Consider the following 16,140-nt stretch of genomic DNA (forward strand, 5'->3'; position numbering starts at 1 on the left):
GGAAATTTCACCGGCGAGAGAGCATGAGATGCAGACGTTTTTCTGCAATACTATAAATTGATCAATGCGTGCTGAATAGCCGGGTAAGCGTGCTTCAGACAAATGGGGCCATATCATAGGAGACAGCAGAACTGAACACACGATTTATGCTCGAAGCCAGAATAAAATTGCTACTTTACTACTGCGGCTGTTCAAGAATCATTCATGAAGCACGAGCACCCAAAATCTCTTGATTTAAAACAAACATCTTATAAGTTCGGAGCACACAGAAGAAAAGACGTGTAAATTTACTCAAAAGCAAAATCCACGCCAAAACACATCAACACGTGTGATTGAGCTAACTTGAAATGTAGGCTCCCGCTCAAACGTGCTTTTCCTGCAAACTGTGTCTTTTGAAAACCTGAGAGGATATCAGCAATATTCCTACCGAATGGTCAAACAAACCCCATGGAGAAGCGCTTTGGGAAAGTTACATACCACAAAGCAAACAAATGAATTGTTACGACAACAGTTTTCTGTGCACGGGTACAACTCTGGGAGGATAACTCGGAACTTAGACATCTAGCGGAACTAACAATCCGCACTAAATAGACCTCAATAACACGTCCAAGTTTGTTCAGCGAAACACTATATGTAGCCTCAAACAACGCGTGTTGTCGTCATTGAGAAACTTCGAAATCAACACACATTTTACTGTCGAAAAAGTGACCTGAGTATTTGTGAGTTTCGTTCAAATAGAATATGGTCTCCTTAAAAGGCAGAAAATTATCTACAGAGAACTACCCGAATGCATAATTCAAATATTTGTGTCCCGCCTGCTGTGAGAAAGTTCAATCGGAATCACAGATTGTGTATAACCATAACGATAGCAGAATGCGAAAACTATCTCAAACGTTTGAAATACCCATGTATGACACAAGTCATATATGTGTAAGCTATATATATATATATATATATATATATATATATATATATATTCCCATCCGCCCCATATTAGTTGCGCATTTCCGAGTCATGGAAACTCCATGCCTTTGATAAGTAATGTGTCATATTTCACGTGAACCCGTGCCCGACGGGGAGCTCCATATTAGTTGCGCATTTCCGAGTCATGGAAACTCCATGCCTTTGATAAGTAATGTGTCATATTTCACGTGAACCCGTGCACCGACGGGGAGTCTACAAAGTCACCGGATCCAAGGTAAATGGCGCTACTTGTCCGTCTTCTTACTTCACATACGATCAACGAGGTAACCGCCAAGCTGCGGTTCACATCACGTCCTAAGTCTTGCATTTTTCAAGCAAACGAAAGCACTCCACATGTCATGGATTAGTCAAACAAGTATTCTGTTTTTCATGTTATCTTAAAAGCACTCTTGGGAATGTGACCATGCCAAGAACAACAACGTCGGTAAACGGTGAACTTCATGCATCCCATTTAGGGGGCTGGCTTTGTCTCCCCACGTGTGGGCAACCCAAAAAGCTGACTTCTATTATAGACATAGCACACTACTCATAAGGTTGCTGAAATGGCTTCGCAGCCCAAGACCGGTTTCGTCCATCTTGGGATTGATCGGGTAGAGTCAGCCCCCAATTTTCCGCCTCCATCAGTGTGTTATACTTAAGCCAAAATTTGGAAGAATTCACCGAATTCAGATTTGATCGGAAACTTAACCGAATCCAGATGAACCTCGCATTTATGACATCCTTCAAATGAAGAATGAAGGCAGCCTCATGTTCCGCCGCAGCACTGTGTATATCTGACGCACTACTTGTAAGGGTGCTAAAATCGTTTCAACAGCTAGCGATCCGTTTCACTCTTCCTGGGGATCATTATTTGGGAACTGCCAACCGTCAACCATATGTTTCGCTTGAACCGAATTAGTGTGCAGATAGGCGTATTTGGTGAATTCTACAGGATTCAAATTCAAGTGGAAAATAAGGTTCTGGGAAATTCGGAGTCTATCTCTGCGTGATTGCTTTCAAGAAGGGTGGGACCGGTTATGGGCTGTCGAAGAATATTCAGCAAACTTATGGCTGGTATGCTACTTCAGGAAAGTGTACCGCGATGTGTTCGAATATTGTATCAACTGAAACGTGGTGGAGTCTGGGGCAGCATATTCGGTTAAAGAGGGATTTAGCTGGATTCAGTTGAGTATTCCGTCAAAACCGAATTTGTGTGCAAATGAGAGGATCTGACCAATTCCTACTCATACACATTTAAGTAGCATAAAGGAAGCGCACAATGATAAGAGCATAGAGCTGCGTACCTTTATATCCACCGGCTGCCAGAGCAACTCAGAACGTGGTATTATGAGTTCATTTAGCAAAGTCTTTTCTTCTGATGGGGACGGGAGCAATACCATTACTTCCACCGCAAGAAGCTCTACTAACCTGGCTGTTAACATTCTCAGACTGTTTTCAAACCTGCTTGCACGGATGAATCGTTTCAATTAGATGTACAAATGGTTCTAAAAGGCATTTGGTTTGTTCAAACAACCAGCTGGCTTACTGATAGTAGTCAGCAGTTTTTTCCAGTGGTTAGTGATCACAAGTTCGATCGAATTTTCGTCAACTGACCTGGCCCGATCGTCTAGTCTTCCTCTGTGAACCTTAGGTATTCGTACAAAAACGTTGTGACCATTCAGTAAGAGCCACATGATTGTGTAAGCTTAAAGCTGATTAAAACAGGTTTCACAACCAATCCTTTCAGCATGTGGCAGAGTTTTTTCTGTTAGATGACATTTGGGCATTCAAAACACGGAAGAGATGTCCTAAAGTGAGTGCAAGTGATCGATCGGATGGGTCTCTCGCGACTGTTTGTGGTCATCGGAATCAAATATGAAGACAACTCGAAAGTGCGTCCGAACACATGCAGAGATTCACAGAGAGCAAATCACTTTACTTATGGATTCCTGTAACTGAGTGTAATTTTTTCCCTCTGGATGCATTTGAAAACAGGTGGGATGTTCAATATTTTGGAAAACGGTTGAAACCGACTGAATGGTCATCGTTTTCGGAACATAAATCTGGCAGTTTTTCCCAAACTTTTCCGAAAACGGGATCTTTTTCCCCTCCAACAGAGGGCGCAATCAGACACTCCATAATGTTACCTTGTCTAGGTGCTTCCTAACTGATGTGGCAGTCCACAGGAATTCTGCTCTCTGTCTTCATCGCTTGGTTTACAAGAACTCAGTTGCTTTTGGATATTTTCAACAATCTTCGTGAGCATCTGATGAACTTTTTTACTTCCACTCATTGTATGCTTTAGATACTGAGTATCTTTGCATAGGTTTGCCACGGCAACCTCAAGTGTATCACCAAGATGGAACTGTGATGAATGACCTTGGTCATTTATCGCTGGGTGATTCAATGAAACTTAAACCAAAGGAATCAGCTTTACATTACTGTCGTTTGAAGAGTCCTCATCCATCCAGAAGCAATTATTCTGGTGAGTATACACCATACAGATAAAGAACTGGACGGAAGTTTCGTCACATCACTCAAGCGCGAACACCTTGACTTGTTCACACGTGGAAATCCAGATGTGTTCAGCATGCTCTGGTGGACTAGTCGTGACACTTTCGTTTCGCATGTCAGATGTCCGGAGTTCGAAAACCGGTACGACCGAAAACAAGCGTTACCGATCAGAGCGAAACTCGAGTTCAGTGTTTCTCTCTCCCTTCGGTGTGGGAGCAACACAATAATTGCATTAGGACAGAAGGAAGAGGAATGTTCGAATTTGAATTTGAATTCTACACATGCCACAACCACCTACAACCAAAAAAATCAAGTTGCATTAAGAACCGTTTTTTAACATGCCTGACATTTTACAAACCCCTAATTGTGGTTAATTGGTTAGTGAGCTGAAAGTATTCCATATAGCACGAAATGTGTCTTAATTTGGCAAGCCAGCGGGAGAAGTGTCGATTCTACACATGACCTTTCAATTCACGCCGTGAAATGCCAAGTAAATCTGTTCATGTCTTAATAATGGTAAGGTGGATGGGAAGAGAGGTAACTGCCGGCAAACCCCGGGGTAAATCGCTGCGGTAATGAGTCTGTCTTCGATACTAGTCTGGTACACGTCGATTACGTCACTTCTGGCATGGAAGTTCTAGGTGGTAATTAGGAATTTCGAATGAGGAGAATTCGAACCACTTTCTTTCTCTACTGTCTCGGATGCTGAGTAATTGGTCTGTTGGCGTCGAACAGGGGTAGGGGGTGGGGGTAGCGACAAATGTTTGAAGTGGTCTACCAAGATGTACGAACCAGTTGCATTCCTTTGTTCAGACGAACTACATCCTGCTACGAGGTTGGATTTGTTTTCGTTTTCATGTGGAAAACTGTCACTAATCCTAAGGGTGATAATCTTTCAGGTTTCAATTCCGGTTTCAGAAAGGTAGGTCGAACATACGAAGAAATCTGATGCCTCTTTGAACACAAACTTTTCGACTGTGTTCGCTCATCCATTTTCAATCGGGGAGGGGAAATTCTCCTGTTTAGAAGAAACAGGGAGTTACTAGGACCTCTTCCACTTTCATGGGAAGAATCTTACCTAAAAACACAATCAGGAGAAATATAAAAATGCATACTATGGTGTTCTTAAGCGCCAACTTTCAGACCTAATCATAACTGCGACCTGCAACAGTGCAGTAGATCTCGAAAAGTGTACTCATTTAATTCAGCTGTTGAGTCAGCAAACTAATTCGGAAAGCATACTATCATGTGACTGCACGATTATTGATTTTCATGTGATTCCACATCCCCGGTGGATTTGAAGTTAGGCTGAAAACAACAACAGTAGAAGAACGAGTTCCAATCAGAATGTGCAATGTGTAGCAAAAAACCTCCAGTAATTTGTTCCACGTGTGCTGTTCTCTTATTTCAAAAGGCAAAAGAGAGATTGCCCACTGTACTGCACAAGTGTTGCAACGAATCTTGCATTGTCCTCACCCTACTCGACCACCACTGGTCGAGTAGGTCGACCAGTGTCGACCACCACCCAGTTTCTCTTGAGATCTGTCTCAACATTAGGCGGGAGCAAGTAATGTCCAGTTCGTTTCAGCTTCGGACGTTTGCCATTGAAAGAAAGAGATTCCAACAGGATAGAAAACAAGAAAGATCCGCGGCCTCTGAAAGATACCTATTAGTCATTAACAGTTCCTCTGACATCCAAACCGGTCCTTATCCGGCATATGCGATTTCCTCTGGGGATAACTTTTGTGTTAAAATGTTGCATTATTGTGAACACATGCTCACATCAAAGACTACCATCATAAGCTGTTTTACTCTTGTTGGACGCTGTTTTAATCAATCTTCCTTCGTAATTTACGGTAAGAATTCAGCTTTACATCTATGACTCAGCAAGTTATGAGGTTGTGTTTTTTGGAAACTGGTGCTTGTCCGGTTTTCAGCATTCCAGAAAGCGTTAACGGAATACACGAGGGGTACTTACGCGGTATTTTTGCGCCCGTTGGATGCACTCTTTTGCCTTACGATTGAGCGCACTGCAAATATAACACACAACCTCCGAAACATAGTGGAAGTCGAGGACCCGGGAGCTAGTAAGTTTAGCTCGTTTGCTAGCGACAAACAAAGCACCGGTAGCCCAGTCCAGCTTTGTCTAAGGAACTGGGAAAGCATCTGCAGTCCTCTCTCATCAACTTGAAGACAATCCAAAGGTGACCAACTCTTCGTATGACCGACTTCCTCCTCCTCCAGCCGAAGATGGGTTGGCCACCTTCCGGGCTCTACTGGAATATGGAGCGCTGTTGTGTAAAATGTGGCAGTTTGTAGCTGATGAATTCGGCAGGTCCTTACCACTCAGAACATCTACAACTCTCGCCGAAAGCGCTCATCCGCCCTGTTGAGTAAGTGGGGATAGTAGCGTTCCTTTGTAACAGATGATACGCCTTCGGTCCTCGGGAAGCTTCGCGAGTCCGGACGGGTGCATGTGTTGCAGATCGATGGATCTAACCACCACTGAAGCTGAAATGATGCGCAGTACTATCAAAATCACTCAAGTTTTTTTCGCTCGGGTGTGTTTACTGAATTTTCGCGCATATCCATTCACTGTCACAAATCAATAGACACGTGATGAGGTAATTCTGTGTCTGCTGGGTGTCATGCCGTAGTGCGAACCATTCTGAATTGGTCTACGCTAGAGCTCATTACTCAGACCGATTAACTGTGCTCTCGATTCTAGAAGTGAGAATCGAAAAGCATATTGGCTTGTGGTATACAAATAACTTGTATCCAGAGACGACGCACTGCTCGAAAGTGAGTGACCCGAGAAGAAGCCTCGAATGTTCTGGAAGAGAGGTGGGACTTCTCTAGTTTTGAAAACGGCATGACCTCAAACTTCATGCTAGTTGACAAAATGTACCCTCGGCTCGATCACAAACCCCCACTAGGTTTCTGAAAATCACATTAAAGTTAACTAGTTTGGGCAAATTTCGCGCAATACAGTCATTATACATTAAAGGAATATCAGGAACGACCGGAACACCAAATCCCCGACGCACATTGTCTCAAAATTCCACAAAATACTGCTGGGGGGCTCTTTTCCTTCCAAGTTTTGTTCCTCCAATTTTTCAGAGCCTCCAATTAATGTTGTAAATACATGGATCACATTTCGAAAACTAAGAGTGGATTTTTAAGTCAAAGAAAGTCATAACTCCGCAAGAAGACAGCCCCACCTGGTGACAACCGCAGCGATTTGGGCAGCCTTTGTATTACTCCTCAGAAGGATAGAGCATAGGGCACACTAAATTTATTTCATTTCATGAACTGCACCCAAGTTAGAAGACGCCCTAAACCATTCACCTACTCAGACAAAGGTTTTGAAAAGGCTTCCTTCTGCGGTTATTGAAACGTTCTATTGAATTCTAAATAGGCCAATTGTCAAAACGCGAACTTTACTGATCGGGAGGTCCGTGGTTCGGACCCAATCTCTGCCTCTCGACTACTCCTGCTTGGCCTTGGCAGCTTGGCAGTATCTCACCTCTTGTGCACCAAAAGTGTTTCTGATGAACGATTATTTATTATTATTATTATTATTATTATTATTATTATTATTATTATTATTATTATTATTATTATTATTATTATTATTATTATTATTATTATTATTATTATTATTATTATTATTATTATTATTATTATTATTATTATTATTATTATTATTATTATTATTATTATTATTATTATTATTATTATTATTATTATTATTATTATTATTATTATTATTATTATTATTATTATTATTATTATTATTATTATTATTATTATTATTATTATTATTATTATTATTATTATTATTATTATTATTATTATTATTATTATTATTATTATTATTATTATTATTATTATTATTATTATTATTATTATTATTATTATTATTATTATTATTATTATTATTATTATTATTATTATTATTATTATTATTATTATTATTATTATTATTATTATTATTATTATTATTATTATTATTATTATTATTATTATTATTATTATTATTATCTAAGTGAGATAGGAACACTGTCGGAAAAAAGAGGCCAAAGCGGCATAGTCGACTATGAGATTGAGGTTAGTAGGTCGTGCAAACCATGGGGTGTGTGGTATAAAAATTGCAACGTATAATGTATACAGTCGTGTAAGTTGGGACTGGTGTGAAAATGACGCCCGACTTATTTGTGTGTGACGTTATGTGAACGACTGGTACCTCCCGATCTTCGAACTGAACCGTCGAGTTCCACACAGGCACTTGTGCTCTACCCGATTTCGTTTGGTAGGAGGAAAGAGGTTTTCAGATCTAACACATGAATTACTATATATTGGGCACGCTCTCTGTGTCGTATTCGATACGCAACCCAGTAACGCTAACCCACTGGTTCGAAGCTAATGCGAGGAGTACAAGCGATCACTAATGGTACAATACAGTTGAAGCAACCCAAGAGTGTCGGCCATGTTCGGCTATTCAAAATTTCGATTATCTACTCGGTAGATAGCGGCGAGAAACCCATGATGCCCTGATTTTTCACTTCATCACAGATATATTGGAGGACTATAAGTCTTTCGGTTGAGGTGATTTCACCGCGCTTCTTGTATGATGGATCCTCATGCTGTGTGAACCAAAACTTGTCGCTTTGCCATGCTGAGCGGCAGAGACAAGCATTAGTCACTCTCATCTGCCTATCACAACTGTCCATCAATCATCAATGACCTCAATCAGCTGTTTGCCTAAACACTGATTGGTCTACTCTCGGTGTCGACATTCCAACCGACCAATCGATGTTTGAGACCACCTAATCGTGTTTACAGTTTCTAATCTATGCACATTTTTCTGCTGCATCTGTTACATAGAGCACCTATTGATCCAGCTGCCGATGACCGCTGCCAAGTCGTCACGCTCAAAAGATCCACCTAACTCGAGCTGAATTACAGTTGTTCCTAAACGAGTCAGCTTTCTTCAGGTTCACGATATTCCATAAGCTATCCCCGAACAGACTGACTCTGCACGCCTTACGTCCAGTTGAGTCTATACAAATGTAATCGAACAATCTATTTTCGAGATTCACTAGGTGAAAGAAGACTAATTTTTCTCCAACGGCATTCGTTAGTGTGGCTCCAATGCGACTCCTTATTTCGGCTTTTCGGAATAAATATTCATCTTGTCCACTACAAGCGATGCAGACTACAATCTAGTTTGTCGGATTGGGTTCACTAGCATGCTCTGCAATCCATTCCATTGGACTCTTGTTCACGTGACTCTCACTCAAGAAAGCAGGGTCGTGTTAAGTATCACTGTTTTATAGCTGCCGTCATTAAGGCTGATGATAGTGGTGACAACTGTTCAGCCCTACGTTAACCGTTATTCACTAGGCCGTGGTGACTCGCCCAGGACACCAAGGTCTAACGCCATTGCCTAAGGCAAGTTAGCAACAGAGAGTAACTAGGTTAAACTCAGTGACGGCAACCCTTGCGGGGTTTCCTGATGTAGGTGGTCCGGACGTTCAGACAAGCCATCTTTTACCTAGACAACATAGTTTAAGGTCAATGAATCAAGCGAATGTGGGGCGGTGGACCTGTAACAGTGCAACGTATCACGTGCGAAGCGAGCTAGGTAGCAACCACGGCTAAACTCATATGACCCTATGGAAGTTAGGTCATAGGCACATGCATGTGAAGTTTGTGTTTACGTTTCGGTAACTACGACAAACGCGAGTTAAAACAGTCCCATAAACCACGGGATGGCGGCATGTAATCGATGTGCGTGGAATGATAGAACGACCGCGTTTTGCTCGCCACCATCGGTTCTACCCAACACACGTCCACAACAGGGTGGGGATGATGAAGAATAGGACACCAACTTTTTCCAGTAGATACTCACAAGAACATTATAAGATCCCCATATGTCACCGCAGATTGCGGCAAATGGGCTACCTAGAAAAACCAAACTTAATTTCAATACGAAATGGTCACGCATTTAAAAAGATGTTTGTTCGGCTTTGATTAAGTGACTCTGATCAACAACCGTAGCCTCTGAGTGTGAAACCTGAATACATGCAGATATCGAGGTGCTAAGGGCTTAGAAATGGAGCGGTTGAAATAGCCTGTTCCGTTGGACTACACGGATCTTTGTGTGTCGTTCTGGAAACAATCTCACCAAAAATAGGGACTAATCGAAGTGAATGATGCTGGAGCAAAATGTTTGGAAAGCAATTTCCTTAGAAAGATGGTTTTACCAAAAATAGGGACTAATCGAAGTGAATGATGCTGGAGCAAAATGTTTGGAAAGCAATTTCCTTAGAAGAGATGGTTTTATGCCTTCAGAAACATCCAAACTTTCCCACTGTTATTAGCAGTTTCAGTAAGAATGAACGTTCCCTCCCCTCGGTAGGAGGATCACGAGTTTCAGCTTGTGGCGATATACACATCATACGGAGAAGAATCGCTGTGACTGCGCAATCCGAATAGGATCGTAGATGTTGTCTGTGTTCTCCAGGAGATCAAGGCTGTGTCAGATGTAGTATGCAGTATCCTACACCAAATTGGATTAATCGATAATCGATAAAAGCGCCACACATCGATCATGAAGACGCCAAAAAGAATACATCTACATCAAAAGAGGTCAAGTAGCTAGTTCCTGCTAAGTTTTGTCAGTACGACCAAAAGTTATTTCATTATTGCCACTTCAAACTAACAAACTCTTACTATAGTGCTCGTAAAAATGACGTGCTTGTTAAAGGAGTTCCCGACAATCCCAGCTGCTTTCCGCTAATAGTTATTGATCGACTGAGGAGATTTTTCTTCCTTCTGATCTGGTGGGCTGGACCAGTCAGGTGTACGAAACATGATTACAGCGGGTACCTCTGTGGCTCCAAAAGGCCATTTACTCCCTGTGTCCAGGTAATATCTAACCAATCATTAAATATTTCCCCGGCCCTCCACCAGCTCTTTATCAGAGCAAGACTGTTTGGCAGCTCACCACTCTCACTTGAATAGTACTCATCCTCTCCAGGCAAGATTATTCCGCCGAGTCCACACCAAAGGGCAGAAGCGCTGGATTCGAGTATTACTGTTGTCAAAGCTTGTCACTAGTGCATATCTGTCGGGCTTCGAACTCCGGTCATCTGATATGTGAGGCGACCTTGTTACCACCACTACCACACCAATGCACACTAGACACACCTGGCTAGCTACATTCGATCGTAGTGTGGGGAGGTCTTGTAATCAATCTATAGGTGGCTCAGAGGAAAATTAATTTCACAAGATTAGTGAAACTTCCATTCGAAAAATCGTCGCTCAACGAGCCAGCCAACACGTGACCACATGATGTAGTTTCCATAACTGGAGGATGGGCGTCGCGTTATGCTGTCGAAATGAAAGCTAATCAATCACACTGTTGTTCAGCCACTCGAGAGAGAAGGCTAATGAGCTCAACCACCGGTAGCGAGTTCAAAACTTCCCTCTGGTGTTTTGTGCAATCCTTCTGACGAAACAACTGCACATGCTTCTCGGGTTTTCAGCAAACGTTGACTTCACTTACAGGACAATTGAAATTATGCCTTAGTTCAACAAATTAACATTAGATATCATCGAGAGCTGGAGGGGGTCACTTTTGAATCCCTATTCATCGTCCGGTTTCTTTCTAATAATCGGCAATTTCAGGAAAGAGATTACCTAGCGAAGGTGTCCCATTCGATATCACGCTGAGCTAATATCTTTCGAGCCAACTGTGAAGATGAAATGCCTCGTGGTGTAATGACCCAGGCCGATATGTAATGAAGAAGAGAATGACACATTCACAACATGTAACCTCGTCCCTCAAGTTACACCCATTCATCCTTCAGCACTGCAGGAGTTGTAGCCCAGTGCATTACCCACAAGGTCACATTGTGTGTAGTGCATTTTCCGCAAAATATCCCATAGAACGTGAAACAATGCAACCCTTTTGGACCATTACGTCTAGGTATCTGGCACGGTTTCCATTTGTACCATAAGTCGTCCACTGTTCCCATTACGTGACTGGACAGTGAGAGCATCACTGAACGTAGTTTTGTTGGCCAATTCGTCAGAATCGCTAAGACTGGATTGTGGCCCATGTGTTTGCTGTCTACGAAGATATTCAAAGCGGTTGTATAGAGCATGTCTCCCGAAACTGTCATTACCTGCCGCCTGGAGGTACACGCTGTACTTTACATCTTCAGCATGCTAGCAATAATGTCAACGCCGCACCTCTCTCTACGCCATTTTCCATGCGTGGTTGGGAGGAAAATCGTTCACGGACTCAAATCTTTAGGACTTGTATCATGGCTTATTGCACTCTAATGAAATTGTTAAACCATGTATAGAAGTAGCGAACCTGTAGAGCCCGGAATAATTGGATTGATTCTTTGACAAAAGGCGTCATGTGTATATTGAGTCCAGTTAGTCCGACATGAACTGAAACCTTGGGTTACGTTGCTAATCGAATCCAATACAGTAGGCCAAACGGCAAGTACGATTTTGCCAAACGTTTTCCAGTGGCTAGGAGTTCTTGCTCCGTCCCACACCAGCACTCTAATGCATGTTGTCGACACGTGATCAAACAGTGCGAATCACGTGTCACTGTCACGTGTACGCGCAACTCATTCAAGCACGCCACGGTGGGAGATGAGTCATCGACTGCCATGCATGTCTGACAGAGTTAAGCAATAAAAAATATTTTAACAAAGTTATGCAAGCTAGTTGATCCAATCGCCTTAATGCTTTGAGAGGATCTAAAACGAAACATCTGGTCATTGGTTGTGCCGTTTTTTTCCTCGGTACGTTTGTTTCGTTGATTGACCTGCGGCTGAGTTATCGCCAGCTAGCCGTCCATAGAATGACTTCTATCCAATCCGATTGTTCGTTCCACAATCGACTGATTTCGATATGCGGTAGCTGACCATCCAGCACACCGGAGGAAAGCGCTAATGGTAAATTTGCATTAGTGATTCTGGAAATCAAGAGATATTAGGACAGGTGGTCCGCCCGACAATATCTTGTTGGCTCATCCGTCGAGGACTATTTTTTACCCTCACATGATGAGATCGCATTGCACGTGTACCAATGTTGGCGGTGAGATACGTGTGGCTGTATGGAACAAGACTACCCGAAAAAACACTGGGGATGTAAGTATTGACCAGGGTGCCGTGTCCTGGTGTGAATGAATTCCATGCGGAAATGCTAAGGTCCCTTAGAATATTTCAAAAAACTCTATTGCGCGAAGCAAGAACAGAGTACACTCTACGCTGATATCGCTTAGCCTGAGGTCGAATTTAAAAACTAGTCGTCGGTAGAGTGGTATTCTCGCAACTGAGGTGCACAGCACAAGCAGCAAAAACATGGGGATGCTACGACCCATCTCATTAAAATGCTTCGGTGATCATGGGACTTACCTGTATCCAAAGAAGCTTCCTATGTGCCCCCACTGATCCTTCAGATAAGTGATCTACAAAAGGGAAAATACAGGTCTGCCACAGATGTTGGCCGAAAGTTTTGAGGAGTATGGGACAAGACAGCCTTGATCCCGCTCAGCAAGTGAAACCAACTAATATTGAAGCATTGCAAAAACAGCGTAGATTTTCAATCACGTGGAAAATACTTGAAACCGATTGGGTAGTCATCGTTTTCGAAAACGTTTGGTGACAATCGGTAGATTTATTGCTGGGCAACGTTTCGCTTTTGACAGAAAAGCTTCGTCAGGCCAAGTGACTAGGTTCGAGGTTGATCAAGATTTAAGGCGGAAGGAGAAACAATCAGCTAAATCAAGCAAAATCTCTGTTGGGTGTCGACCGAGGGATTTTAGTGTGTTGGAGTGGTTGAACAAGTGTTGGGTCGGTGGGGAAACCTACATGTGTTTGGGTCCTGCCTAGGGTCTAGTTCTTCTGGTTCGGTTCATTTGATGGTACCTCTTTCTTAGCAAAATGATAGAACCATCGCGTATGCAACATTAGATGCTTAAAAGCACAACTTCATTCCCAGCTCCCTGATTGTGAAGCCACCGGATACGTCAGCTGCTTCTGCTAAAATTGCTTTGTCAGCAGCCAAGTCATTCGTCAAGCAGAGGACCTACCTAACCATCCAGCGTTTAACCGATGTACGCTGCCACGCCAGTCAACTCAGCCAAAATCTTCAGACCGCAATCTCAACCACCGACTTCCAGATGCTCAACACCAAAGCCACAGAAGTGAAGCTTGCACAGGGCCGGCAATGCAAGGATAGGCAGATCCCTAAGTTCGAACAACTGCTTTCCATGACTCAGGGCCCCAAAAAAGTCATAGAAACAAAGAAACCATCCACCAATTACTGTAGTGTAGTTAATTTGTCAGATAGACCACTGAGTGAAGACGAACGCTGTCTGTTAGAAAAGGGGCTAAACTTCGCTGTGAGCAAAAAAGTAATAACAGCGGAGGAGATAATTCCTAGTGTAGAGTCAGTGTTTCAAAAGCTTCCTTCAGCGGAAGCTGAGAAGCTACGGATACAACCGGTCACAGTCCTGAAATCCCAACAGCCGGGAGCTCCAAATATTGCACCATCAGAGCGGAGAGCGTTGAACACACTGAGACAGGTAGATAGTATTGTCATTACCAAGGCCGATAAGGGTAAAGCCACAGTAGTGATGAATAAGAGCGACTATCTTCAAAAAGTCAGGCAACACCTCGCCGATGGACCCTACCGACAAATTACCGGTAGCAGTATTACTTCAATAATGAATAAGAGTAAGGTTGAAGTTGGGAGATATTTAAGATGCGTAATAAACCATTTGGGGCAATGTAAGTGGTATCGGTTGTATCCAAAAAGTGCGATTCAACCGCGACTCTACGGACTGCCAAAAATCCACAAGGCAGATGTACCGATAAGGCCAATAGTGGATGGTATAGGCGCGCCGCCGCATGAACTGGCCAGATTCTTAGCTAGTATACTAAAACCGCTCACGGGGAAATCAAGCACCTTCATTAGGCATTCGTATGACTTTGCCAACAAGGTCGCAGGGCTTCCTTTGGAGATGGACGAAGTCCTCGTGAGTTTTGACGTAATATAAATGTACACAAACACCCCTAGGGCAGATGCTCTGGAGGTAACTAAGAGGTTGTTACTGACAGACACAACACTCGGGGAACGGACACAGCTCTCGGTGGATGAAATAGTTGAGGGCATAAGAGTGTGTTTGAATCTTGATAAGTTTGTTTTTGACACAACTGTTTACTCACAAGAACAAGGCCTTGCAATGGGATCTCCAATATCCCCAGTTTTAGCCAGTATTTACATGCAGGACTTCGAACAAATAGCTTTGGCCGGATATCATTGTCCACCCAAAGTTTTTGGCGTTATGTTGACGACACGTTTGTTGTGATCAAACGAGACAACGTAAACAGCTTCCACGACTATCTCAATAGTTTAAACCCACACATTAAGTTTAGCGTGGAGATAGAGTCCACATCGGGCACATTACCCTTTCTGGGCTGTATAACACATAAGGTTGGTGGGAAATTGAAAACGACTGTCTACCAGAAACCAACAGACACGGGGACCGTCTTAAGCTATTCATCAGCACACCCAAAGTCCGTGTACGCCAGCATTGTCTCATCGATGTTTCGTCGAGTTAGAGCGCTGTGCACAGAAGAGATCGACCGGACGGCAGCTCAAATCGAGATTGCCAACAAACTTCAAGAAATAGGATACCCAGTGAGTTTGATTAGGCGACAACTAAGGAAGATATTGGCTCCAGTATCTAGACCCAGTAAGGAATGGATTGGCACAGCAGTCATTCCATATAAAGCAGGAACATCGGAGGTTATTCGAAGATTGTTGAACTTAGCCAACATTCGAGTAGCTTTTCAGAAGGGAAAAACGCTACTCTCAGTTTTGGTGCAATTGAAAGATGCCCTGCCGGCTGAAAGGACTAGGGACTTTGTGTACAAAATTAACTGCAAAGATTGTGCTAAGGTTTATATAGGACAAACTTCCAGGGAATTGCACGCCAGAATTGGTGAGCATACAAGGATTAACAAACCACCAAGGAATGCAGAAGAATACCAAACGCTGGTCAAAGACTCAGCGATGGCGGCACATGCCTTAGACACGGGACATAGAATAGATCTGGAGAATGTGGAAGTCTTAAGACGGGGACTGTGATTCACACCACAACGGCTGATACCCGAGGTGGAAATCACTAAGCATCACAGCGTGAATAGAATCGAGGGTGTGGAGCTAGCGAGCGTATGGAAAGCGGTTTTAGATAAGCCGAGTTGAGACGTGACGGTATGGTTGTCAATTCACTTAGGATCATTAGAATAAACCGGGGAATGGGGGTGGAAACCCCAACCGACCAAAGGTCACAGCATCCCTCTTACACAACTTTCTTAGCACTAGCTCACCCACAAGACTAACAGCCGATTGTCACCAAACTTTTTCGAAAGCGTAGATTTTCTTTCAGGAAAACTGCTCATAAGTTTTCTGAAAACTCTTCGATAGCTCACAACCAGTTTCATTCTTCTTTGGGCTATTCAGGCAGACGTTTCATACTAGACATACGGTTTGTTTGATCACATTTGACGTGGTGACAGCTCAAAGAAAGCGCGTTTCGAGGCATTTAGATGGCCGAATTCTCAA

The 16,140-nt window shown here is 42.9% G+C and overlaps 1 protein-coding gene across 1 annotated transcript in view; it reads right to left on the reverse strand.

Moving 5' to 3' along the window:
• T265_10413 (hypothetical protein) overlaps window positions 1–16,140 on the reverse strand; it is a gene marked incomplete at both ends in the record, with an annotated part of 77,033 nt that overhangs the window by 24,952 nt on the left and 35,941 nt on the right. The window contains one exon of the mRNA XM_009176779.1: window positions 12,924–12,976. Coding sequence (XP_009175043.1) covers window positions 12,924–12,976 — 53 coding nt within the window. The remainder of the gene's footprint in view (window positions 1–12,923; window positions 12,977–16,140) is intronic.

The sequence above is a fragment of the Opisthorchis viverrini genome (genome assembly GCF_000715545.1).
Source record: "Opisthorchis viverrini unplaced genomic scaffold opera_v5_386, whole genome shotgun sequence".
Taxonomy (NCBI): domain Eukaryota; kingdom Metazoa; phylum Platyhelminthes; class Trematoda; order Opisthorchiida; family Opisthorchiidae; genus Opisthorchis; species Opisthorchis viverrini.